Source organism: Marmota marmota, unplaced genomic scaffold (assembly GCF_001458135.2).
Source record: "Marmota marmota marmota unplaced genomic scaffold, marMar, whole genome shotgun sequence".
NCBI lineage: Eukaryota > Metazoa > Chordata > Mammalia > Rodentia > Sciuridae > Marmota > Marmota marmota.
In genome coordinates, this window is record NW_026000261.1 from 7703905 (window position 1) to 7730435 (window position 26531).

Here is a 26531-nt window from a genome sequence, read left to right on the forward strand (position 1 = left end):
TTTGTAATAAATTTATTGTCATGTATACCCCAAGACTCTGTATTTATAAATTTGTCTTTTCTATATATTTCATCTTAAGTGCAGTCTTAGAATATGTTGTCTTTTGAATCTGACTTCTTTTAGGTAGAGTTTTATCCATGTTCAAATATGTATTTGCAATTTGTCCCTTTTTATCACTTGTTTTTAGTGTATAGATTCCCCACATGTTTATTACTCTTCACAACTTGATCACATTTGAATTGTTTCTAATTTTTGGCTATAATGAATACTGCTACTATGAACATTAGTGTATATCTTTTTTGTGGACATGTTTTCATTTCTCTTGAACAAGTAGAATTTTTGGTGCATATAATAACTCTATCTGTAACTTTTGAGGAATTGCCAAACCGTTTTCTAATATGATCGCATCATTTTACTTTCTTATCAGTAATACAGGAGGTTTCCTGTTTCTCTGCATCCTTGCTGATACTTGTTAATACATGTCGTTTTATTCCAGCCATTTTATTCCATATGTATACTGACACCTCATTATGGTATAAAGTTTCTGTAATAAACCAAATGATCTTGAATTTTATGTACTAATTTGACATTCATATGTCTTCTTTGGTGAAATGTCTATTCAAACTTTTGCCCAGTTTTTGATCAGATTGTTTATTTTCTTTCTATTGACTGGTGAAAGTTTTTGTGTATTCTGATAAGTCATTTTGGGTTTTTTTTTTTTTGGTAACAGGGATTGAACTCAAGGCACTCGACCACTGAGCCACATCCCCAGCCCTATTTTGTGTTATTTTTAAATTTAGAGACAGGGTCTCAATGAGTTGCTTAGTGCCTCACTGTTGCTGAGGCTGGCTTTGAACTCTCAATCTGCCTGCCTCAGCCTCCCGAGCTGCTGGGATTACAGGCATGTGCCACCAGGCCTTGCTACAGGCACTTTTTAGAAATTAATTAATTTTTTTTCTGTCCTGGGGATTGAAACCAGGAACAGTTTACCACTGAGCACATCCCTAAAACCTTTTATTTATTTATTTACTTTTTGAGGTAGGGTCTCATTAAGCTGCAAACCTCACAAAATTGCTGAGGCTGGCCTCAAAGTTTGGATCCAGGCTCAGCCTCCCAAATTGTTGGGATTATAGGTGTGCACTACCACACCCAGCTACAAATCCTTTATAACGTATATAATTTGCCAATGCTTTCTTCCAGTCTGTAGCTTATCTTTTTATTTTCTTAATAGTCTTTGGAAGCACAAAAATTTTTAATTTTAATGAAGTTCCATTTATAAATTTGTTGTTATGACTTGAGCTTTTGGTGTCATATCTAACAAAAATTTGCTGAAATTCAGGTCAGAAAGATATTCTATGTTTCCTTCCAGAATAGTTGTGGTCTTAGCACTTACATTTAAGTCCATATTCATGTAAGTTAATTTTTGTGTATGAGGTAAAGTGTCTGAGTTCTTATTTTTTGCATATGGATTTCAAATTGTCCCAGCACTATACATTATAAAGACTATCATTTTACCCATTGAATTTTCTTGACACCTTTGTGGAAAAAAAAATCAATCATAAATGTAAAGGTTTTTTTCCTAGACATACAATTTTGTTCCTTTGTTCTGTATGCCTATCCTTATGCTCTAAGTTCCTTTACCTTTATAGTAAGTTTGGAAATCAGGTAGTGTAACTCTTCCAACTTTGTCCTCATTTTCAAAAGTGCTTTTTCTTGCTGGTTACGGTGAGGCATGTCTGTAGTCCCAGTGACTCAAGAGACTAAGGCAGGAGGCCTACAAATTCAAACCAACAAGCAAACGAGGCCCTGTGTCAAAATAAAAAGGACTGGGAATGTAGCTCAGTGATAGAGCACCCCTGGGTTCATCCCCACTACCGTAAAATAAAATAAGATAAAGTAAAAAATAAAATAAACACTTTTTCTATTCTAGGTCTTTCATTTTCCATGAAAATTTTAGATGGAACTTGATTTTTCTACAAAAAAGCCTGCCAGACTTTAATGGGCGTTGAATTGAATCTGTAAATTCAATTTGAGGAAAATTGTCATTTTTAATGAGAAATTATTTTAATCCATGAACATGGAATGTCTCTTCCTTTATTTAGATCTTCTACAGTTTATTTCAGCATTGTTTTATAGCTTTGCATTTAATAATCCTATGCTTATTTTGTTTAAACTTATTTAGTTTGCTTAGAAATACTAAGTATTTTATTCGTTTTAATACTCTAGTGAATATAATTGTTTTCTTATTTCATTTTTCTTATTTTGCATGTAATTATATAGGACTACAGTTGATTTTTATGTATTCATCTTGAGTGTGACTAGTGAACAGAATTGTTTTCTTATTTCACTTTCAGATTTTTGCATGCAAATATATAGAAATACAATTTTTTAGTGTATTGATCTTGAGCCCATGTCTAAACTCTTCTGTTAGTTGAAATGGTCTTGTCATGGCTACCTTAGGATTTTCTACATAGATAATTATGTTTCCTATGAAAAAGTTTTACTTCTTTCTTTCTGATCTGGAAGCCTTTTCCCCATCCTTGTACTGCCAAAACCTTTAATCTAATGTTAAATAGAAGTAGTTCAACCTAACATCCTTGCCTTATTCGCAGTCTTAGAGGGAAAGCATTCTACTTTTAATAATGAGGTGTAAGTTTAGCTCTAGGTTTTCTGAACATGCTCTTTGGCAGCATATTGCTTTCCTGTGGGTACTATAACAAATTACCATAAATTTCAGGGCTTAAATCAATGCTTATTTCTTATAAGTCTAGAGATCAAAAGTCCTACTATCAAGATGTTGAAAGGGAACAACATTACTTGTAGATACTGTAGATATTCTAGGTGAGCTTTTTCCAGCTTCTAGAAGCCACTGGCACTCCTTGACTTGTGGTTCCTTTCTCTTATTACTCCAATATCTACAGTCACATCTCCTATCTCTAACCTTCCTCATTCCTTCTTATAAGCAGTCTCATCATTATATTTGCCTCACCTGCTAAATCCAGGATGAATCCTAATCAATAGCCTTAACTTAATCATATCTACAGCTTCCTTTTTGCTATGTAATTTATATTTTCAAAGATTCCTAGGATTAGGATGTGGACTTTCTGAACTACCATTATTCAGCCTACCATAGGCATTTCAAAGACATTCTCTTCTATTGATAGTTAATTAAGGTTGATTATATTTTATTATAAATGACTACAGGGTTTTGTTTAAGGCTTTTCTGCACTTACTATGGTGATCATGTTGTTTAAAGTTTTAATCTGTCAATATGATATATTAATTGATTTTTAGATTTTATATCACTCTTGCATTTATTGCATAAACACCACTTATATGTGTATAATTCATTTAATATGTTGTTAGATTAGTTTTGGTAATATTTTATTTTTAGTATTTTTCCCTCAATTTTCGTGAAGAATATTAGTCTATGGTTTTATTCTGGTACCTTTGTTTAGTTTTAGAATCAGTATAATACTAATAGAATGAATTGGAAAGTATTCCCTCATCCTCTGTTCCTGAAAGTGTTTGTATAGGATTGGTATAAGTTCTTTAAATATTTGATAAACTTCACCAAAGAAGCCATCTGGACCTGGGTGTTTCTTTGTGGGTAGTTTGTGTTGATTACTGAGTCAAACTCTTTTTTTGTTATAGGTTTATTCAGCTGTTCTCTTTGTTCAGTCTGCTTTGATAATTTGTATCTTTCTATGAATTTCTCCATTCATGTAAGTTTTTTAATTTTTTGGCTTAAAGGTATTCATAATATCTCTACATAACCATTTTTCATTTCTGAAGGGTTTGTAGTGATGCATCCTCTTTAATTATTGATTTTAGTCATTCTTGTCTTTCTGCTTATTTTCTTGGTTATTTTATTTTGCAATTTGGCTAAACTTTTCAAAAAACCAGTGTTTGATTTCATTGATTTTTCTCTGTATTCTCTCATATTGATTTATACCCTAATTATTTATTTTTCTTTCTTGCTTGCTTTGTATTCAGTTTGTTCTTTTTTCTTGGAAAACTGAGAAGCTCAGGTTATGAATTTGAAAACATTTTTCTTTTATGACATAAGTACTATATAGAAACTATAAATTTCTCTCTGAGCATGTTTTTTAGATGCATTCCTGAATTTTGATAAGTTGTTTTCACTTTTGTTCAGTTTAAAATATTTTAATTTGTATTTTTCTATTTATTTTTGGTAATGGATATTGAACCCAGGTGTGTTTTACCACTGAGCCACATCCCTAGCCCATTTTATTTTTCATATTGAGACAGGGTCTCACTGCTGAGGCTGGCCTTGAACTTGTGATCCTCCTTCCTCAGCCTCTTAATTACCTGGGATTACAAGCATGAGCCACCAACCAAGCAGTTCAATATATTTAAAAATTTCCTTTTTGAATTCTTTGACCAATGGACTGTTTAGAAGTATGCTGTTTAATTTATAAACATTTATGGTTTTCTATAGCTCTTAAAATAGTGGCTAACTAACATGGTTATGTTATGGTCATACAAATATATAGTTTGTATGATTTCAGACTTTTTAAATATTTTGAGATACCCCACCTTGGGCCCTTACTCCAGTGTAATATGGATAGATAATCTCACTTTCTTCAGTCTTGACTCAGATATCACTTTCTCAATAAGATCTATCCATGGGGCTGGGGATGTGACTCAAGCGGTAGCGCGCTCGCCTGGCATGCGTGTGGCCCGGGTTCGATCCTCAGCACAACATATAAAGATGTTGTGTCCGCCAAAAACTAAAAATAAAAAAATAAATAAGTATTTAAAAATTAAAAAAATAAGATCTATCCAGACCAACATTAAAATTACAACCACAAATCAGGCATGGTGTACACACCTGTAATCTCCTGGGACTCAGGAGACCAAGACAGGAGGATTGCAAATTCTAGTCCAGACTGGGAAACTTAGCAAGACTGTTTCCAAATAAAAAATCAAAAGGATTTGGCATAGCCAGGCATGGTGACACATTCCTATAATCCCAGCAACTCAGGAGGCTGAGGCAGGAGGATTGCGAGTTCAAAGCCAGCCTCAGTAAAAGCAAGGCACTAAGCATCTCAGTGAGACCCTATCTCTAAATAAAATACAAAATAAGGCTGGGGATGTGGCTCAGTGGCCAAGTGCCCCTGAGTTCAATCCCCAGTACCCAAAGAAAAGGCGGGGATGGGCATGTAGCTGACTGGTGGAGTGACTTTGAATTCAATTCCTAGTACCACAAAATAGAAAAAAAAAAAGAACTGCAACCACAGTTGCTACTGCTTCATAACTCTTCCTCTCTTACTCTACTGTATTTTTATTCATAGCACTTATAACCTTTTAATATAGCCATAATGTAGCTCTATGAAAGTAGGGATCTTTAGTCTTTCTGGGTTTTATTTTTATTATTTTAAACCGATAACAAAAAATATAAAAGTACATATTGATAGAGTATTATGCAATGTTAATACATGTATACATTGTATAATATTTAAATCAAGTTAAACATATTTATCTCTACACATTTATCATTTCTTTGTGGTAAAAACTTGAAACATACAGTATATAGGTGTTCTCAATAGTCACTATACAATACTATGCCAGAGCTTCTTGTGCCTATCTGACTGTAACTTAGTACACTTTGATCAAACTTTTTTCCTCAATGCCACTCCCCCTACAGTACCTGGCTTCTTGAAATTATTATCAACTTTAGGAAATCTTTTTTTAATATTCCAGATATGGGTGAGATCATGCAGTACTTGTCTTTCTGTGCCTCATTTCAACAACATAATGATCTCCAGTTTCATACATGTTGTTGCAGGCAACAGGATTTCACTTTCTATGGCTATATAGTATTCCATTTTATATACATACCACATTTTCTTTATCCACTCATCAGTTGAAGGACAATTAGGTATTTCCGTTTCTTAGCTATTATGGATAATGCTGCAACAAACATGGAAATACAGATGTCTCATTAATATACTAATTTAATTTCCTTTGGACATATACTCTGTACTCTGTAGTGGCTATCTCAATTTATATCCCCATCTAGAGCATGCAAAGGTTTCCTTTTCTCCAGAGTCTCACCAGCACTTGTTATATAGTTAGTCTTTTTGAAATTATCATTGTTACTGGAATGAGGTAATATCTCATTATGGTTTTGATTTGCATTTCGCTGATGATTATTGGTATTGACCATTCTTTCATGTACTTGTTGGTTATTGTATATCTTATTTCAGTTTGTTTTTTCACTATTGAGTTTTTGAAATATTTTACATAGTCTTGATTTCAACTCTTTGTCAGATATATACATTGCAAATATTTTATCCCATCTGTAGATTCTGTCTATGCTCTGTTGAGTATTCCTTTGTTTTGCAGAAGTTTTTCAGTTTTATATAATCTATTTTTGCTTTCATTTTCTGTGTTTCTGGGGTCTTATTAAAAAAAAAATCTTACCCACACCAATGCCCTGAAGAAGAAAACATATAAAACTGTTTTCTTCTAACAGTGTTATAGGTTCAGGTCTTACACTTAATTTTTAAATCCATTTTGAGTTGATCTTTATAACTGGGGAAAGTACGGACCTAGCTTTATTCTTCCATATGTGGACATCCAATTTTCCCAAAACTTTTATTGAAAAGAATGTCCTTTTTCCAAAGTGTGTTCTTAGAACATTTTCCATTTTCTTTTTCTTTCTTTCTTTTTTTTTTTTTTTTTTTTTGGTACTAGGGAGTGAATCCGGGGTCACTTAAACAATGAGCCACATCTCCAGCCCTATTTTGTATTTTATTTAGAGATAGCATCTCACTGAGTTACTTACGGCCTTGCTAAGTTGCTGAGGCTGGCTTTCAACTCACAATCCTCCTACCTCAGCCTCCCAAACCGCTGGGATTATAGGCGTGCACCACCACACCCAGCTATTCTTAGAATATTTTTTGGAAATAAATTGGCTGTAGTTTTGTGAGTTTTCTTTAGGTTCTCTATTCTGTTCCATTGATCTATGTGTTTGTGTTAGTACCATGCTGTTGTGATTACTATAGCTTTGTAGTTGTTTTGAATTCAAGTAACATAATGCCTCCTACTTTTTTGGCACATTATAATTATACATAACAGTGGGATTTGTTATAATCAAACATGCACACAATAAAACAGTATAATTAGGTCAATTTCATTTCCCAGTACTTCCCTTTTTCCTCCCCTCCCTCCCCCTTATCCCCTTCTCCTGTTCTACTGATCTCCCTTTTATTTTTTTAAAACTTGTTCTAATTAGTTATATGTGACCATAGAATACATTTTGACCCATTATATACAAATGGACCACACCTTCTTATTCCTCTGGCTATACATGGTGCAGAGTCACACCAGTAGTGTAATCATACATGTATGTAGGGTAATGTCTGTCTCATTCTACTATCCTTCCCATCCCCACAACCCCACCCCTCTCCTCACTCTCCTCTGCACAATCCAAAGTAAAGTTCCTTCATTATCCCCTACCCTACCTGCAACATGGATCAGCATCTGCTTTTCAGAGAAAACATTTGGCCTTTGATTTTTGGGATTGGTTTATTTCATTTAGCATGATATTCTCTAGCTCCATAAATAATAATAATAATAATAATAATAAATACTTTGTTCTTTTTTATTTAAAGTGGCTTGGTTATTCAGGGGTTTTTATGGTTTTATATAAATTTTAGAATTTTTGTTTCTAGTTCTTTGAAGACTGTTTTTACTATGTCAAGATACAGTCCTTATATGTCTAATTTGTTCAGCATATTTTAACATGAGGGAACATTGAATTTTACCAAATGCCTTTTCTGCAACTATTGAGATGATTGTAAAGCTTTTTGCCCTTCTTTCTCTTGCTGCAGTTTGTCACATTTATTGATTTACATGTATTGAACCATTCTTGCATCCCTGGGATAAATCCCACTTGATCATGTTAAATAACATTTTAAATGTGTTGTTAGAGTCTCTTGACTAGTGTTTTGTTGAGGATTTTTGTACCTGGATTCATCAAGGATATTGGCCTGTACTTCATTGTTATGTCCTTATTTGGTTTTGGTATCTGGGTCGTGCTGATTTACTCTATCAATTTGTTCATTTCCTCTAGATTATCATATTTGTCAAAATACAGTTGTTAATAATGAAGTCTAATAATCATGTGTGTTTCTGTAGTGTCAGTTGTTTTCATTTCTGATTTTGAGTCTTAAGTACGCTACATGAAGTATTGTTTATTTTATCTTTTTGAAGAATCATTTGTTTCATTGATCTCTTTATTTTTAGTCTATTTATTTCTGTTGTGATTGATGTTATTTCTTCTACTAATTTTGGCTTTAGTGTCTTCTTGCTATTCTAGTTCCTTGAGATGCAGTGTTAAACTTTTTATCTGAGATCTTTCTACTCTACTGACGTTGGCATCAATTGTTATAAACTTTCCTCCTGATACTGTTTTCACTGTATACAATAGGTTGAGTGTGTTACATCTCCATTTTTCATTGTTTTAGTAATTTTTAAATTTCCTTCTTGATTTCTTCCTTGATCCATTGGTTGTTCAAAAGTAAGTTGTTTAATATCAATGGCTTTATATAATTTGCAAAGTTCTGCATAGTATTGATTTCTAACTTTGTTGCATTGTGCTGAGAAAAGATACTCAATGTTATTTCAGTTTTTAAAATTTATTCAGACTTGTTTTGTGGCCTATCATATGATCCATCATCCTGTTTAATGTTCCATGTGCTGATGAGAAAATATATAACTGTTGGAGGAAATGTTCTATAGATGTCTATTAGGTCCATTTGGTATAGGATAAATACAACTGTTTCTTTGTTGATATTCTGTCTGATGATCTGTCTATTACTGAAAGGGGGGTATTAAAAGTCTTCAGCAATTAATATTGGAATCCATCTCTCCCTTTCAGTCTATTAATACCTGCTTTATATATATATATGGGTACTCTGATGTTGGGTGCATATATTTTTAGAATTATTTCTTCTTTCTGAATCGAAACCCTTTATCATTATATAATGACATTCCTTGTTTCTTCTTGCTGTATTTGATTTATAGTTGATTTTATCTGATATTAGTATGGGTACTCCTGCCTCTGTTCACATGAAATATCTTATTCCAGCCCTTCACTTTCAGTCTATGTATACCTTACAGGTGAAATTAATTTCTTATAAGCAGCATATAGTTGGATATTGTTTTTCACCCATTCAGTCATTCTATGTCTTTTAGAATTTTTAGTCTATTTAGATTCATAGTAATTATTGATAGATAAGATATTACTGCAGCCATTTGTAATTTGTCTTCTTTTTTATTGATTTTAATTTTTTTAAATACATGACAGCAGAATGGATTATGTAACTTGTTTTCTAGTTTCATTGTAGTTTGTTCTCTTTCCCTCTCATAGTCTTTCTTTACGATTAAATGAATTTATTCTAGTAGTGTGTTTTGATAACTTGCTTATTATTTTTAGTTTGTCTATTACAGATTTTTGTTTTATTATTACCATGAGACTTACAAAAACATCTTTTGATTATAACAAGTTATTTTGAAATAGCAATTTGATATGATCATAAGGATGGTAACAAACAAATGAACAAAAGAACAAGAGAAAGTATACTCATAATAAAACTCTCCAGTCATGTTTTGTTCCTCTCCACATTTTGAATTTTATGTCATTTAACATAATGTACATATTATTTTATTTGTTTTTAGTCTCATACTTAAGATATTGAATTGTTTTTGCTTCATGCTTATTATATCAGAACATTCTGAATTTGTTTGTATAATTACTCGTACCAATAAGTTTTATGCCTTTCTATATTTCCTCCTTATTCATTAATGTCTGTTTCTTTCAATTTTAAGAACATTCTTTGACATTTCTCAAAGAATAGGCATGGTAGAGATATTTCCTCTCAGCTTCTGTTTGTCTGGGAAAGCCATTGACTCTTCTCCATATCTAAAGGATAGCTTTGTTGGGTACAGTATTCTTGGCTGAGAATTTTCTCCTTCAATGGATTGAAAATCATATATTTTGAAAAGCCAGTCTTCAAATTTGCTGATTTTTAAAATTCTGTTTGATATTTCCTGCTGTTGATGCCTTCTATTACATTTTTAATTTTGCTAAGTGCATTTTTCAGCTCAAGAATTTCTGTTTTCTGGGCATGGTGATGCATACTTGTAATCCCAGTGACTCAGGAGGCTGAGGCAGGAGAATTACAAGTTTAAGGCCAGCATCAGCAGAATAGTGAGGCAATAAGCAACTTAGAAATACCCTTTCTCAAAATATAAAATGGATGTGACTCAATGATTAAGCATTCCTGGGTTCAATCTCCAGCACCCAAAAAAAAAAAAAAAGAATTTCTGTTTGTTTTTTTTTTCCCTTCAGTGCTGGGATCAAACCATCAAACCAGGCTTTATGCAATGACTAGCAAGCACTCTATTACTGTGCTGCATCCCAGCCCTCTGTTTAACTTTTTTTAAAAATTGCTTTCATCTCTCTGTTAAGTTTCTCTGTTAGAGTATTTATGTCTCTGTGTTCTCTTCAAACTCATTGAGTTTCCTTAAGACAGCTATTTTAATTCTCTATGTGAGATGTTCCCATAGTGATTACTGTCTGGTCAGTTTCTGGCACCTTGTTTTGAGTAGTAGGTGAGGTCATGGTTTCCTAAAAGCCTTTGATGCTTGTTGGTATGGCAGTGATGTCTGGGCATTGGAAGGTCACTTTTTATTCCATTCTTCCTTATATGGCTTTGTTTATTCCTGTTTTTCCAGAAATCCTAAGCAGCCTGCTTATTTTCTCTGATCCTACAGTCACTTTTACTGCTTCAGCACTAGATGACACTCAGGGCCAGATTTGCCAGGAGTTTGCTCTTTGTGTATTGTCACTATTTCACTATTGGAAGGAAACCCAAGCCTAGGTGTCTACCAAATACTCTGTTGCTGTGTTGTTCAGAAACAAGAGAATACCTACAGAGAGTGATCTGTCCCCATAAGCTTCTTCCTGGAGCCAGTGTAGGCACAGATGCCTCATTCACAGTTAATGGCCTGTGGTCAGTCACTGCAGAATTCTTCCCAGCTCTGGGCAGTGTCGCTGAATGAACTGCCTTGGGCTCTTATGTCACTCTCGGTACCACCAAAGCCACCAAGCTGTGTCACATCCTAAGCCCATACCCCACCAAGATCAGCACAACACTGAGTTAAGACCAAGGCCTACACTGTTGTGGGCTACTTACTGCTGAAGTAGACTCATGGCCTAAGACTGCTGCAGCCAGCCAAAGGCAATGCTTGCTGGAATAGAGTTGCAATAGATAGCTTCCTCTGATATTGGAGCTATTTCAAAGACTCCACCCATAGGTTGGATGGGGCCCATTAAGATCTACACTGTGTTAGGTTTTACCAGCCCAGCATTAAGTTCTAAACTGAGTTCTTATCTTTATTGCCCTGTCCTAACCCCAGCAAATTAGGTCTTTCAGCAGGCTATGCTGCCCAAGATTGGAGTAGTATTGGCCAGTCCCTTGGCCACCTGGGCTGATGCTATTGCTAGGTTGTGCCTGAGTCTCACAGCCACATGGACCAGGGTTACACTTAGGCCCATGCTACAGCTGTTGCTGATGCAGAGTGAAACACAAGTATGTCTCACTGGAATTCAGATCTTTGCTTGGTGTTATGGCTGTTATAGAGCTCTGTCTGTGAATATTGGTCTGGAGATAGCTGTGCTGTCTGAAGTTGGGGGATGGGTGGTGGAGACAGTCCCTTGGCCACCAAGGCTGATGCTAAGCTGAGTTGCACCTGAATTTCACTTCTGCAGGGGCCTACAGGGACTTGGGGAGGAGGGTGGTTGTTCCCTAGGCTCACTTCAAGGCTGAAACTGATGCAGGCCAAAACTTGGGTCTGTCCTACAGGCAGGCAGATTTCCATCTGGTGCCAGAGCTCTTCTGGAGGCTCTGTGGGCTCTGACTTGTGTGCAAGGCCTTCTGTTTCTGCTGAGTGCTGGGTCTCACCACAGTGGTCTGGATCTGGGTTTCAAGACCAATCCCTGAGCTAACTTTTTTGTCTTGCTCCCTAAGGGTGGGTGTAAACTTCCTCCCTACTCTGACACTGAGTTTGGAGGAGGAGTTCTGGAAGCATTCTCTTTACCATCTGGCCTAATGCAGTTCCTGAAACTAAGTTCACAGGTTATCAGTCTGGCAGTAGAGGTCATGGGTTTTGCTCAACACTGGATTTCACCATGGAGGACCTGTGGTATTGGGTTTCAAGTTTAAGTCCTCAACTTAATTATTTCTCCCTTTCCCATGTGGGAAGTGCCTCTCTCCAGGGTGGGCTGCTTATAGTTTGAAGAGGGGTAGTACAGCAATTCTTCCCTTCCTGCCTTCCTCAATGCATATTTTCATTTTGTTATACTAAAAGCAGGTGCTATGATCTCTTACCTCAATTGCATATCTCTTGTGCTAGTAGTTTGGTACATGAATAGCTATTCAACTTGGTGGATGTATCTCTGTGGTGAAATTGCCAGAGGATCTTAATGAGCCACCTTCTTGCTCAGTAGTGCCAGGGATCTTTATTTATTGCTATATCCCCCAAACCCAAAAATAATTCCTGGCATATCATGGTCATTGAACGAGTATTTTTGAGTGTAAACATTGTATATTCATTTAATTCCAGTTGCTCTCTAACCTCAGGGACATGTATCATTGGCATTCTTTTTCAGTTTTTCCAGTGTCTGTCTTCCCTATGTGTTTAATTCCCTTCTAAACTTGAATTTCCCTGAATTAAAATACGGTTGAGCACTTTTGCAAACATTTATTAGCTATACATAATTATGAGATACCTCTTCAGTATTTGCTCATTTTCCTAATGGTTGCCTTTATCTTTTTCTTATTGATATGTAGGACATTTTTATTTGTCTGGATTCAAGCTTTTAGTTATTTGTGTAGTAAATACCTTTTTAAAATTCTTTGGCTTTTCTGTCTCTTGATGACATTTTTTGATGAACAGAAGTTCCTAATTTTAGCATGGTTGAATTTACTAATTTTTTCTTTAATTGTTAGTGCTTTTTGTGTCCTAAGAAATATTTCTATAAATACTCTTAGGCCTTGCTGGTGGAAATACAGAATAGTATAACTCCTACAGAGCAAAATCCAATAATATATAGAAAAATTACATGCACATTTATCCTTTGTCTCAGCAATTTTACTTCTTAGAATCTGTTTCAAAGATATTCTATCAAAGTACCAAATCCCATATACACAAGGCTATTGTTTCAAGGCATTATTCATAACAGCATAAGACTGGATATAAAACCAATATGTATCGGGGGACCAGTTGAACAAACTATTGTACATCCACACAATGGAATACTGTACAAAAACAAGAAGGAAGAAGAGCTCTATACATTAATATGGAATTACTTCTAGGATATATTGTTAAGTGCACAAAAGTTGTAGAACAGTATTTATAATAAGTTACCTTTATGAAGGAGAAGGTATAACTAATGAATTTTATATATGTGTGTATGTTTGTATGTGTGTGTGTGCTTATTTGCTTATATTTTTAAAAAAGAAACAATGGAGCCATAAGCCAAACTTAATAAGAAATATTATTAATGGGGAAGGAAGGGAATGGGATGAAGGGAACAGAGATGGAAGTGACACATCTGTGAAGGTACTGTATGACAGTTTTCACTTTTGATCCATGTAAATGTTTTGCATAATTTAAAATTTTAATTACAGAAGGACATAGGGCTGGGGGATATAGCTCCAAGTAGAGTGCTTGCTTAGTGTGCACAAGGCGAGGCCCTGAGTTCAGTCCCCAGTACCACACACACAAAAAGTGGGGAAGGAGATAAATTCATAAAATTCAAAAACAACTTCAAGCAAATAAACCTGATGATAAAGTTGTAACATAACTACACAGAGAAACAATTACTTCAAATGACTTTAATACCTGTATATCCCCAATAAGGTTTAATTTAAAGGCAGAGTAACTGAAAAGAAATATAAAACCGTATTCAGTAGCTTTATTGTTGATAGTGCTATTAGTACTGTATTTGAAATTCTAAAATTCTATAAGTGTATTGTTGTAGGTAGACATTAATAAATAATTTTGTTATTATTAGAATCCAGTGTCTTAAGCATACAAGATACATGTCTAAAATCAAAAAGTTTAAGTAAAAACCTTGTAATCTTAAATCTGAATTAGAATTACTTATATGAACTTGTGATCTATTTTTTTTTAAATGTGTTAATTTTGCCCACTAAGTAGGGCTGGAAACAACAACTCAATACCGATGAACACAGGTAGTAACATATCCTGGTTTCTAAATACCACTTCTCACTGAAAGGAACCAGGGGTCAAGTATTTCAGGTTTAGTTTAAGAAATGTGTGAGATAAGCCTGGGCTGTCTTGCTGTGCCAGAAAATCAAGGCAATACAGGAGCTTATTTGGAAGGACACATCTATCTATAAAAGATTCTTGAATAAAATACTGAACATGAACTTCATCAAATATTTAGATCAGCACTGTTCATTACAATGTTCTGTAATTATGTAAATGGACTTTGTCTATTCTGTCTAGTATGGTATACATTAGCCACATGTAGCTATTGAACATTTGAAACTTGCTAAGTTTCACTGAGTAATTCATACTAAAAACTTAAACAGACATATGTGGCCAGTGGGTATTTATTATATAGCATACCTTTAAATTTAACTGCCCAGAAATAGAGAAGCTTGAGGAACAAGTGAATACTATCAGGAAACAATTCATCCTATTCATTTGTGCATAGAACAAATAATATTTCTCTACTAAATCAATGAAAGGACTAGAACATAAGTTAGAGGGGTGGAAAGGAAGGGGAACTGTTTTAGAATGAAAGAGATTTAAGAGTTGTAACATCCAAAGACTGATTTAGATCCTGAATTAAATAACCAAGTACAAAAAAAATCTTTGAAATAATGAAGGCAATTCATATATGAATTCAGTATTTAATGATAATAAGGAACTGTATCAATTTGGTTAAGTGTGATAGTGCCATACTCATTGTATTTTTCAAACATCCTTATCAATGAGAGGTGCATATACTTGTATGATCCTGAGAGTCCTAGGTGCCTCATTTACCTGGCCATCATTCTGGCCTTGCTTGAGATGCACTATAATAAGATAGTTATATACCATTGTCATTTGTCACAGGTTGTAAAGACTTTCCCAGCAGAATTGCTAATTGGAGATCCATGATTTAATTTTTATTTGTTAAACATTGTGCTGGTAGGCTTTGTAGAACTTCCCTATCTCTTTGTCTTGATCCAGATGAACCCCCAAAGAAGAACAAAGGTGATCCCATGAACAACCTGGAAAGTTTTTACCAAGAGATGATAATGAAAAAACGTCTTGAAGAGTTCCAACTTATGAGAGGTGAACCCTTTGCTTCCCACTCACTGGTCTCAGCCACATCAGTGGGTGATAGTGACACAGCTGAGAACCCGTCACTACTCCAGGACAAGGGAAAACAGGCAGCACAGGGTAAAGGTCCCAGTCTCCATGTGACAAAAGTTATTGATTTTTCACCTGAGCAATGTTGGACTGGGCCTAAGAAGCTGACGCAGCCAATAGAATTTGTCCCAGAAGATGAGATCCAGAGAAATCGTTTGTCAGAGGAAGAGATCCGAAAAATTCCTATGTTTTCTTCATATAATCCAGGGGAACCAAACAAGGTATAGGCCAAACCAAGGAAAACAACATGGGTTGTTTTCATTTTTTATTTACCTCTACCAAAAATAATATTTTAAAGTTAGCTTTGATTATACCAAAGATCATGACATAGGCATAGTGATTGTGTTTATCCTTAACCTTGACTATTCGTTCTCTGCATAGTATATAAGTAGCATATTCCCATGATGTTCTTTGTGCTTGTCTTAGGTCCTAAATTACCCTTAAAATTTTAACAAAATCTTGATGACATGCTAGTTCTACCTATTAGAAGCCCTTAATTGAAGGAAAAGTAACTTCTAATTTCCTAGACTAGCAATAATCAATTATTATTCATAGGACCACCATAACTGGTAGCCATGATGCTTCTGGAATTAGTCAATAATAATTGACCAACTGGTTGTAAGTAGAGTTAACTATTGGTTACCATGTGAGTTTTCAGTTCAGAATGTTCTACCTGACTTTCATGTGACATGACTTAAGTTTCTGTAAGCAAAGACGCAAAATGAAAACATGAGTCCTCTGAGCTTTGAGAAATTGACAACAAATTAACATGTATTATCCTTGTTTTATAGATCAAATCATTATTTCATGTGCATAATATATGTAACATCTGAAATGGGAAACTCATTACCATGTTATGCAATAAGGCAACATAAGCTCTTAAAGAATTATTATACTGTGTCTAATTTAAATACAAAACAAAATAATAATGCCAGTTTCTGACTGTCCCTGAATTAAAAAAAAAAAAGCACTATAGATGAGGGATGTTAATTATTTTCCTCTGTGTGACTGATTTCTAATGTTTTTTTCTATTTGTTTTTTCTATTTGTTCAAGGGTAGCTTGATTTTTATTTAGTTTACCAAAGGTTATATAAAATACTATAGCAAGCCCCTGTGTACCTAGTAGCCATATTTATCAAATCTTAATAGTTTCTGTATTTTGTTAATCAAAAAAACTGTAAAGCATTATAGATACACCTGAAGTCTTCCATGTATCCCTTACCAATCCCATTTGCCTTTCCAGATAATTACTATCCTGAATGTGCTATTCCATTTCTATGAACATTTTTAGGCCTTTGTAATGTATCTATATATAGATGGTTCCTGATTTATGATGGCTCAACTTATGATTTTTGACTTTATGATTGTGTGAAAGCAATGGGCATTCTGTAGAAACTGTACTCTGAATTTTGAATTTTGTTTTTTCCTCTAATCTAATGATATGTAGTATAGTACACTCTTGTGATGCTGGGCAGCCACAGTAAGCCATAACCCAGTCAGCCATGCAGTCATGAAGGGTAACAACTGATACTCTACAGTGAACTATTTTTCTAAGTTATAATGTTCCACATTATAACTTAATGCATTTCTAAATTAAGATATTTTTAACTTACAATGGGTTTATTGGTACATAACCCCATTGTAAGTCAAGGAACATCTATATTCATAAACAACATAGTTTTCTGTATTTTAAGACTACATAGATGAAGTCATACACTATATAGTTTTATATAACTTGCTTTTTTGACTCAATATATGCAATGTTTTTAAAATTTATTTCTAATGATACAAAGACTTATTTAGTATTACATTGTAGAAATATTCTATAATTCGTTTATCCATTTTCCTGAACATTTGTCCTTTCCATTAGTTTACTATTACAGATAATTCTGTAATAAACATTGTGTATTTCTCATTGTACATATGCAAGAGTTTATGACAGTGTTTTTCAACTTAGATTACAATTAGTAGGTCACAATCAGTTTCTTTTTTAAAAATCAAGTGAAAGAGAATAGAAAATATCAAAGTATGTTTCATACAGTTAGAGTAATTGCTCTTTCTTAAAGCTTTTATTTTATTGTGTGTACATGTGCTTTAGAGAGAGAGAGAGAGAGTGAGAGGAAGCAAGAGGGGGAGAGAGGTGTGTGGGCCACAATGTAAAATCTAATTCTTCCTGTAGATCTCAGTCAAAAAAGTTGGAAAAGTGTCACTCTTTTGCAGTGGTTCTTACATTGTTAGTGTTCATCAGAATCACCTGAGGGACTTAATAAAACAGATTGATGGACTTCACCCCCAGAATTTTTTACTCAATAGATCTAGAGTAGGGCATGAAAATTTGTATTTTCAGCAAGTTCCCAGGAGATACTGATGCTGCAGATCTGAGAGTGACATTTTAAGAGTTACTGTTCTACATTTGTTACCTAGGAGTGGAATTACTATGATATGGGATATGCATATCTTCAAGCAGGATTTCAGATTCCCCTTCACATCTTTGCAAAGACTTTATAGCATTAGACTTTTAATTTTGCTGGTCTAGTTGGTTTGAAATGATATCTCATTATTTTAATTTGCAAGTTCCTGGTTTCCAGTGAATTTATACTTTTATTCATATATTAGACCTTCATCAACACTCTGAATTAGCTTTTCCATTCCTTTGCCCATCATTTGTTCATTTTTCTATATTTATTTATAGGGATTATTTAAAACTTCTAGACATGAATGATTGCTTTAGGAAATGTCTTCTCCAAGTAGGTAGCTTACCTTTACCACATTGTTTCTGATATCTTTTGTTGACTTTCATTTTAATGTTATCTAATTATTGTTATTTTTGGATGATTTGTGCTTTTCGGAGTCATTTTAAGGAAACCCTTCTCTACAAATCAATAAGAAACACACAACCCTATTAAAAATGGGTAGAACATATAAACAGGCAATTCACAGGGGCAAAAATTGAATGGCCAATAAATTTAAGAAATCTCATTAGTAATCAAGAAAATGCAAAATAAAAACCCAATGACGGTTTGTGGTTGTAGCTTGTGGTAGAGCACTTGCCTAGTGTGCATGAGGCACTGGGTTCGATCCTCAGAACCACATAAAATAAATAAAATAAAGGTATGAAAAACAATATATACCATTCAATACCTAGAACATTGGCATACATTTAAAGGCATGACAATGCCAACTGTTAGTGAATATGTGGAATAAGAATTCTGAAATACCATTGAGGGAATATAAATGTGTATACCCGCTTTTAAGAACACCATGACAGTATGTCAGAATACACTCTACTTTTGTGTATACTTAAAAAGAACAACAACAAAAAGAACACCATGACAATATCTAGTAAAACTGAAGATGCTCCAGCACCATCAGTCAGCAGTTATGCATCTAGGCATCTATCCTGGGAAAAATCTTGCACATGCACATTAGATTTCACAAGGATATTTATAGTATCATTTGCAAACAGTACACATGCTCATCGTTAGGAGAATGGATTAAGCATGGTATATTCATAAAATGAATACAATATAATAGTTAATAAAATAGAATTACAGACATCAACATTGATGAAACCCACAAATATAGTTTTGAATAAAAAATGTTGCAGACTCTTCCTTTCAGGTTCAACATCTCAAGTGCTTGGAAGTCATTACTCCTATCTTACAAGAAGAAATAGCTTAATGAACTAAAAATCAATGAATTTTTCTGGGCACATCAGATAATCAGTCACAGGGCAAACTACAACCCTGAAATCTGGAAAGATAGATAATTATAGGAAATCACATCCCAAATCTGCTTATAGGAATAGAAGACACTGGAGCCATAAACTGATAGGAACAGATAGCAATAACTGACAAATTGGTGGAGGTGGAATATAGAGTAGTGTAGGAGTGATAAACCCCTGTCAGTTGAAATCTAAACTGACCCCCGCATCTTAATGACTTTTACTTCCAGTGGCTCTACAGGCTCTAAACAGATTAATAAAATTTGGCTCAGTTCTTATTACTTGATAATTCACATCTGGCTACAGCCCCACCCCACCCTATTAGAAAACATGCTCAAAAAAAAAAAAAAAAACAGACTTGAGGAGATAAAACAAGGATGAGAACCAAACTCAAGATGTGACACAAGTTTTTGAATTAGCAGATATAAAATTTAAATATCTATGATTAGTATAGTAAGGAGTCTACTAGTAAAATGAGAGAGCATGCAAGAGCAGATGGCTAATGTAAGTACAGAGGTAGAAACTCAAAGAATCAAAAGGGGATGCTAGAAATAAAACACTGCAACTGAAATGAAGAACTATTTGAAAGACTCATGAATAAGTTGAGTAAGTTGGAAATGAGAAAGGAAATAAACAGAAAGCTTAAAGACATGGCAGTAGAAACTTCCCAAGCTGAAATACAAAGAAAATGAATAGAACAAATGGAACAGAATAGCTTAGAACTATGGGACAATTCCAAAAGGAATAACATATACCTTATTGAAATACCAAAAGAAGAAGAGAAAAAGGAGGAGAAAATTTTGGAGTAGTAATGGCTGAAAATTTTCTGAAACTAATGACAGACAACAAACCACACATCCAGGAAGTTGGAAAACATTAGGCAGGATAAATATAAAAAAAACCACTCCTAAGCATAACTTGTTCAAACTACAGAAAACTAAAGACAGAAAAAGTTTTAAACCAGCCAGAGAAAATAAAATTTTTACCTATATAGGAACAAAGATTAGAATTTCATAAGACTGCTCATCAGGTAAGAAGTATTAGTATTGAGGAGGGAAAAACTCACCCACCTAGAATTCTTTATCCAGAAAAATGATCCTTCAAAAATGAAGGAAGGGGCTGGGGTTGTTGTTCAGTGGTAGAATGCTTGCCTATCATGTGTGAGACACTGGGTTTGATCCTCATCACAACATAAAAATAAATAAAATAAAAATATTATGTCTATCTACAATTATTTTTTTAAAAAGTGAAGGAAAAATAATGAAGAATTTTTCAGACAAAGACAGGAAATTTGTCACTAAAAAAATATTCTCCAAGGAGAAGGAAAATTATATAAATCAAAACTCAGATCTGCATAAAGAAAGAGCATAAGAGAAGGACACATGAAAGTTAAATAAAATCTTTTTATTTTCTCATTTTAAAATTAACTTTTCAAAGTAATTAAAATAATGTTTTATATGATTATAACATATGGATGAAGTGATATGAATAACAGCAATATATATATATATGTGTCTGTTTATTATATATACATATATATGTATATATATTGTGTTTATATATGTATATATACACACACGCATACATACATATGTATATGATCACTCACACACACAATCCCTGAAATAAGACAGTGTTATTTAAAAGTGGACTTATATTACTTGAAAATGTATGTTGCAAACTCTAAGGCAACCATTACAAAATTGTAGAAGGAAATAGGCTATGAGAGGGGTGAAAATGGAATCATATAAAATCATACCCATCCTTTACATTCTTTTCCAGAAAATGGAAGCAGAAGGAATACTTCTTACTTCATTTGATGAGATACACCTTAGCTCAATACCAAAGCCAGATAAAGATATTACAGTAAAGGAAAATTAGAGACAAGTATTCATCATGTGCACTAGAAGGAAATATCCTAAACAGTAAGAAAATCAAAACATTTCATTGAAATCAAAATCATAATAGAGAACCAAATCCAATAGTATATCAAAATAATTACACACTGTGATCAACTGAAATTTATTTCAGATATCCAAATAATAATCTGGATTATTATTATCTGATATGGTTCAGCACTTGAAAATCAAGTATTGTAATCTAACACATGGATAGACTTAAGAAGGAAAATCATACTCATTTGAGTTGAGGTAGGAAAAATATGTTTAAAAATTTTAGCCTCTATTTATGATGAAAAACTTGGCAATCTAGGGTAGAGGAGAACATCCTCAAGTTGATAAAGACAATCTACAATACCCTATAGCTAATATCATCATTAACAATGAGAAATTTGATGTTTTACTTTTGATCAGGAAGAAGGCAAGAATGTTTCCACTCTCCACCTCTTTTGACATTGTATAGAAAACACTAGCCAGTGAAATAAAATAAGAATTTTGAAAATGTATAGATTAGGAAAGGAAAAATAAAACTGTCTTTGCTCACAGGCAACATCCCTATTTATCTGTAGAAAATCAAAGAATTGACTAAAATCCAGGACTAGTAAGTGAGTATTGGTTGGAAGACACAAGGTTTACATATAAAAGTCAATTGTTTTTCTATATAACAGAACTTAATAATTGGAATTTGAAACTAAAAACAACACTGTTTACAATAGCATCAAAAAGAAATATTTAGGTATAAATTTAACAGAATATATACATAGGATCTATATGCAGAAAAGTGTAAAACTGATAAAAATTTTAAAAGATCAAAGTAAATGCATAGGTATTTAACATTCACAGATTAAAAGACTAATATTGTTAAGATATCATTTTTCCAAATTAATCTGTAGATTCCATGTAGTCCCAACAGAATTCTGGCAAGATGTTTTGTCAATATTAACAAACTGATTCTAAGTTTCTTTTTATGAAAATACAAAGATCAAGAATATCCAACCCAATGCTGGAAAAAAGAAAAACCAAGTTGGAGGACAGACACTATCTAACTTCAAGACTTACTGTAATCATTTAATGTGGTATATGTAATTGGTGGGAAAAGATGCATAGATTACTGGAGCAAAATAGAGACCTACAAAATTAAACCCACACAAGGGCAGTGAACTGATCTTTGTCAAAGTAATTAAATGGAAAAGGTGTAGTCTTTTCAACAAATGGTGCTATAACAACTGGAAAGTCACATGCAAAAAAATGAATCTAGACACAAACTTTTCATCCTTCATGAAAATTAACTAAAAATGGGCCATAGACCTAAATGTAGAACACAATACTACAAAACTTCTAGAAGTAAACAGGATAAAATAGAAATAAATAAAACAGGAGAAAATAGTGATGTTTTGTTTGGTGATCCATTGTTAAGGTGTTGCACCAAAAGCACACTTTATGTAAGAAAAAAAGGTAAATTGCACCAAAAGCACACTTTATGTAAGAAAAAAAAGGTAAATTGCACCAAAAGCACACTTTATGTAAGAAAAAAAGGTAAATTGAACTTGATTCAAATTATAGACTTGTGCTACATGAAAGACACCTAAGAGAATCAAGATGTGACACACTGGATGAACATATTTGAAAAACACGTCTGATAAGTGGCTTGTATCTAAAACACACAGTGAACTCCTAAAATTCAACTGTAATAAAATGAACAATTCAACTTATAAATGGGCAAAAGATAAGGACACTTCATCAAAGAAGATACATATTATGGCAAATAGACTCATGAAAAGAAACTTATCAGCATATCATCAAGAAATTGCAAAAGAATAATAAGATACCATTACACACCTACTATAATGGCTAAAATAGATAGTAAAACTAATGATACCAAATCCTGTTCATTGCTGGTGGGAATGTAAAATTGTACAATACCTTTGGATTGGCAGTTTCTTATAAAACAAATAATTGTTTTATCATATTATCCAGAACTCCTACTCATTCATCCAGTGGATTTGGAAAAAAAAAACAAAACACTTATATGCACAGAAAAACTGGCATGTGAATGTTCCAAGAAGCTTTATTCATAATTGCCAAAAACTGGAAGCAATCCAGATGTCCTCCAATAGGTGAATGAATACAATCACCTTTGGTACATTTGTACAATGAAATATAATTCAGCACTAAAAAGAAACATACTATCAAGACACGTAAAGGAGAGGGAAGATGGCAGCGAGGGGAGTGCATTGCCCCCGTGTGCTGCTTCACTGTGTGGGAGTATGACAAGTCAGGACGGCTAAAGGATATCTTGTTAGGAATTTCCAGCAATAGTGGGGTGCTCCGGAACCTGGAGGAAGGATTTCCATCGCACGAGGATCGGCTACGGGGACTCAAACACGAGAGGTTTGTCGCACGGAGGGTAACACTGCTTATTCAGCAAACCGCCCCGCGGCTGGAGTCTGCAGCGCGCGCTGGGAAACGAGGAGATAGTGACGCAGGGATACAGCGCTGCAGTTTCTGCCAGCCGTGCAAGCACCGTACACAGGGCTGAATTCTGGGTTCGAGACGGGGGGAGGAAGCGGTCCATCTCGGTTCTCCACACTGGTCAGACCACAGAGGAGGCCAGCAGCCACCATGTTGGAAAGCTGACGTCACCATCCCTGTTTTCAACTGACCGCAGCTCATTCAGCCATAGAACAGGTAATTTCAGGCTGCAATTCGCCTGTGGCTTGCAGACAGATTGCTAGGGTTCAGCGCCTGGGTGCTTCTTAGAACCTGAGCTTATCGGAGCGAACACCGAGCGCGGGGCGGCCGAGTTCCGGCTCCCGGAACCGTCCCAGAACCGCCCTGGCCCAGGGCTGCGGAGCCTGCGGAGGCTGCTTCTTGGACCCTGCTCCTATCAGAGCATACACCAAGCACTAAGCGGCCGAATTCCGGCTCCCGGAACTGAGCCCGCGGGGACTGCTTCTTGGAGCCTACACTTATAGGAGCTTACACTGAGCACGGAGCGGCCGAGTTCCGGCTCCCGGAACTTCCCTGGCCCGGGGCTAGGAGCCCGCGGAAACTGCTTCTCGGTCCGGGTCCTGCTGAGGGCCGGTCAGGACTCACCCGTTGCTTTGGTTGCCCGGCAAGGGGAACGAAATGCTGCCATTCGCATAGGATACCAACATGGCAGAGATCTGATGTCATCAGAAAGCGGCGGAGGAGAGAACTTCATCAATACCAGCGGCGACATAAACAGTTGGTCTCCTGGTAGGGGGGGTGAGGCACAGACACCCGAGTCTCCTCAATTTGTCCTGGAGCCAGAGGGGAGGAGCCGGGCCGCCGCCAGCGCCCGGAGCAGGCCCAGCGGCTCGCCAGCGTGGTGACCGCGTGACCCCAATTGGAGAGGGGGCGGAGCGGAGCCGCCACCCGCACCCGCAAGGTGGGCAGACCCGCGACCCAGTGGTACATGGGCGTGGTAGGAGGGGCAGGGCAGAGCCGCCGTTCGCGCTTGCAAGGTAAACAGACCTGTGACAGCCTGGCGGGTCAGGCCCAGTGGCCTGCCAGTGTGGTACACACGTCACCCCAACTGGAGTAGGGGCAGAGCAGATCCTTCTCCCACGCCCGGATCAGGCCCTGCCGGTGTGGTGGTCACGTGACCCCAATTGGAGTGGGGGCGGAGCGGAACCGCCACCCGTGCCCGCAGGGTGAGCAGACCTGTGACCAACCTGCAGATCAGGCCCAGGGGTCCGCAGGCGTGGTAGGAGGGGCAGGGCAGATCCGCCGCCCGCGCCTCCAAGGTAGGCAGACCTGCAACAGACCGGCGGATCAGGCCCAGGAGCCTGCCGGCGTGGTACACACACCACCCTAATTGGAGTAGGGGCAGAGCAGAGTCGCCGCCCGTGCCAGGAACAGGCCCAGCGTCCTGCAGGCGGGGTAGTCACGACACCCCAATTGGAGTAGGGGCAGAGCAGAGCCTCCACCCGTGCCCGAAAGGTGGGCAGATCTGCGACCGACCAGCGGGACAGGCCCAGTGGCCTGCCGGTACGACAGACACGTCACCCCATTTGGAGTAGGGGCAGAGTAGAGCCGCCGCCCGCGCCTGCAGGGTAGGCAAACCTGCAACCGACCGGCGGATCAGGCCCGGTGGCCTGCCGGCGTGGTACACTCGTCACCCCAATTGGAGTAGGGGCAGAACAGAGCCGCCGCCAGCTCCCAGAACAGGCCCAGTGACCTGCCGGCGTGGTAGCCACGACACCCCAATTGGAATAAGGAGAGAGCAGAGCCGCCGCCCGCGCCTGCAGGAAAGATACGCAAGCAGTATGAAAAGACAAGGAAAGAAAGGACCACAAGCAATGCAGGTCAACGCAACTTTAGAAGAGGTAACAGCTGCAGCAGATGGAATGTCAGATAAAGAATTCAGGATATACATGCTTCAGATGATCTGGAGTATCAAGGAAGACATTAAACAGCAAAATCAGACAATGAAAGATCACTTCGACAATGAATTACGCAAACAAATCCAGGAAGCAAAGGATCAACTATACAGGGAGATAGAGGTTATAAAAAACAAACAAACAGAAATCCTAGAAATGCAGGAAGCAATAAACCAACTTAAAAACTCAATGGAGAATACTACCAGCAGAGTAGAACACTTAGAAGATAGAACATCAGACAATGAAGACAAAGTATTTCAACTGGAAAAGAACATAGACAGCTCAGCAAGACTGTTAAGAAACCATGAGCAGAACATCCAAGAAATATGGGATAACATTAAGAGACCAAACTTAAGAGTCATTGGGATACAGGAAGGTACAGAGCTCCAAACCAAAGGAATGAGCAGTCTATTCAATGAAATAATACGAGAAAACTTCCCAGACTTGAAGAATGAGACAGAATCCCAAATCCTAGAAGCCTACAGGACGCCGAATGTGCAAAATCATAAGAGATCCACACCTAGACACATTATAATGAAGATGCCCAACATACAGAATAAGGAGAGAATTTTAAAAGCTACAAGAGAAAGGAAGCAGATTACATTTAGGGGTAAGCCAATCAGGATAACAGCTGATCTTTCAACACAGACTCTGAAAGCTAGAAGATCCTGGAATAACATATTTCAAACACTGAAAGAAAATGGGTTCCAACCAAGAATTGTGTATCCAGCGAAATTAAGCTTCAGGATGGAAGATGAAATTAAAACCTTCCACGATAAACAAAAGTTTAAAGAATTCGCAGCTAGAAAACCATCTCTTCAAAACATCCTCGCCAAAGCATTACAGGAAGAGGAAATGGAAAATAACAATGAAAACCAACAGTGGGAGGTAGGACAGTAAAGGGGGGGAAAATAATCAAAGAGGAAAACAAACCATGTTTAGTAACAGAAATAAACAAATATGGCTGGAAGAACAACCCATATCTCAATAATAACCCTAAATGTTAATGGCTTAAAC

General features: G+C 36.1%; 1 protein-coding gene across 2 annotated transcripts in view; it reads left to right on the forward strand.

The window, feature by feature from the left end:
- Rbm41 (RNA binding motif protein 41) overlaps nt 1-26531 on the forward strand; it is a 66519-nt gene that overhangs the window by 15302 nt on the left and 24686 nt on the right. For both annotated transcript variants that reach the window (XM_015497968.2, XM_048796930.1), the window contains one exon: nt 15304-15707. In XM_015497968.2, the coding sequence (XP_015353454.1) occupies nt 15304-15707 (404 nt within the window). The remainder of the gene's footprint in view (nt 1-15303; nt 15708-26531) is intronic.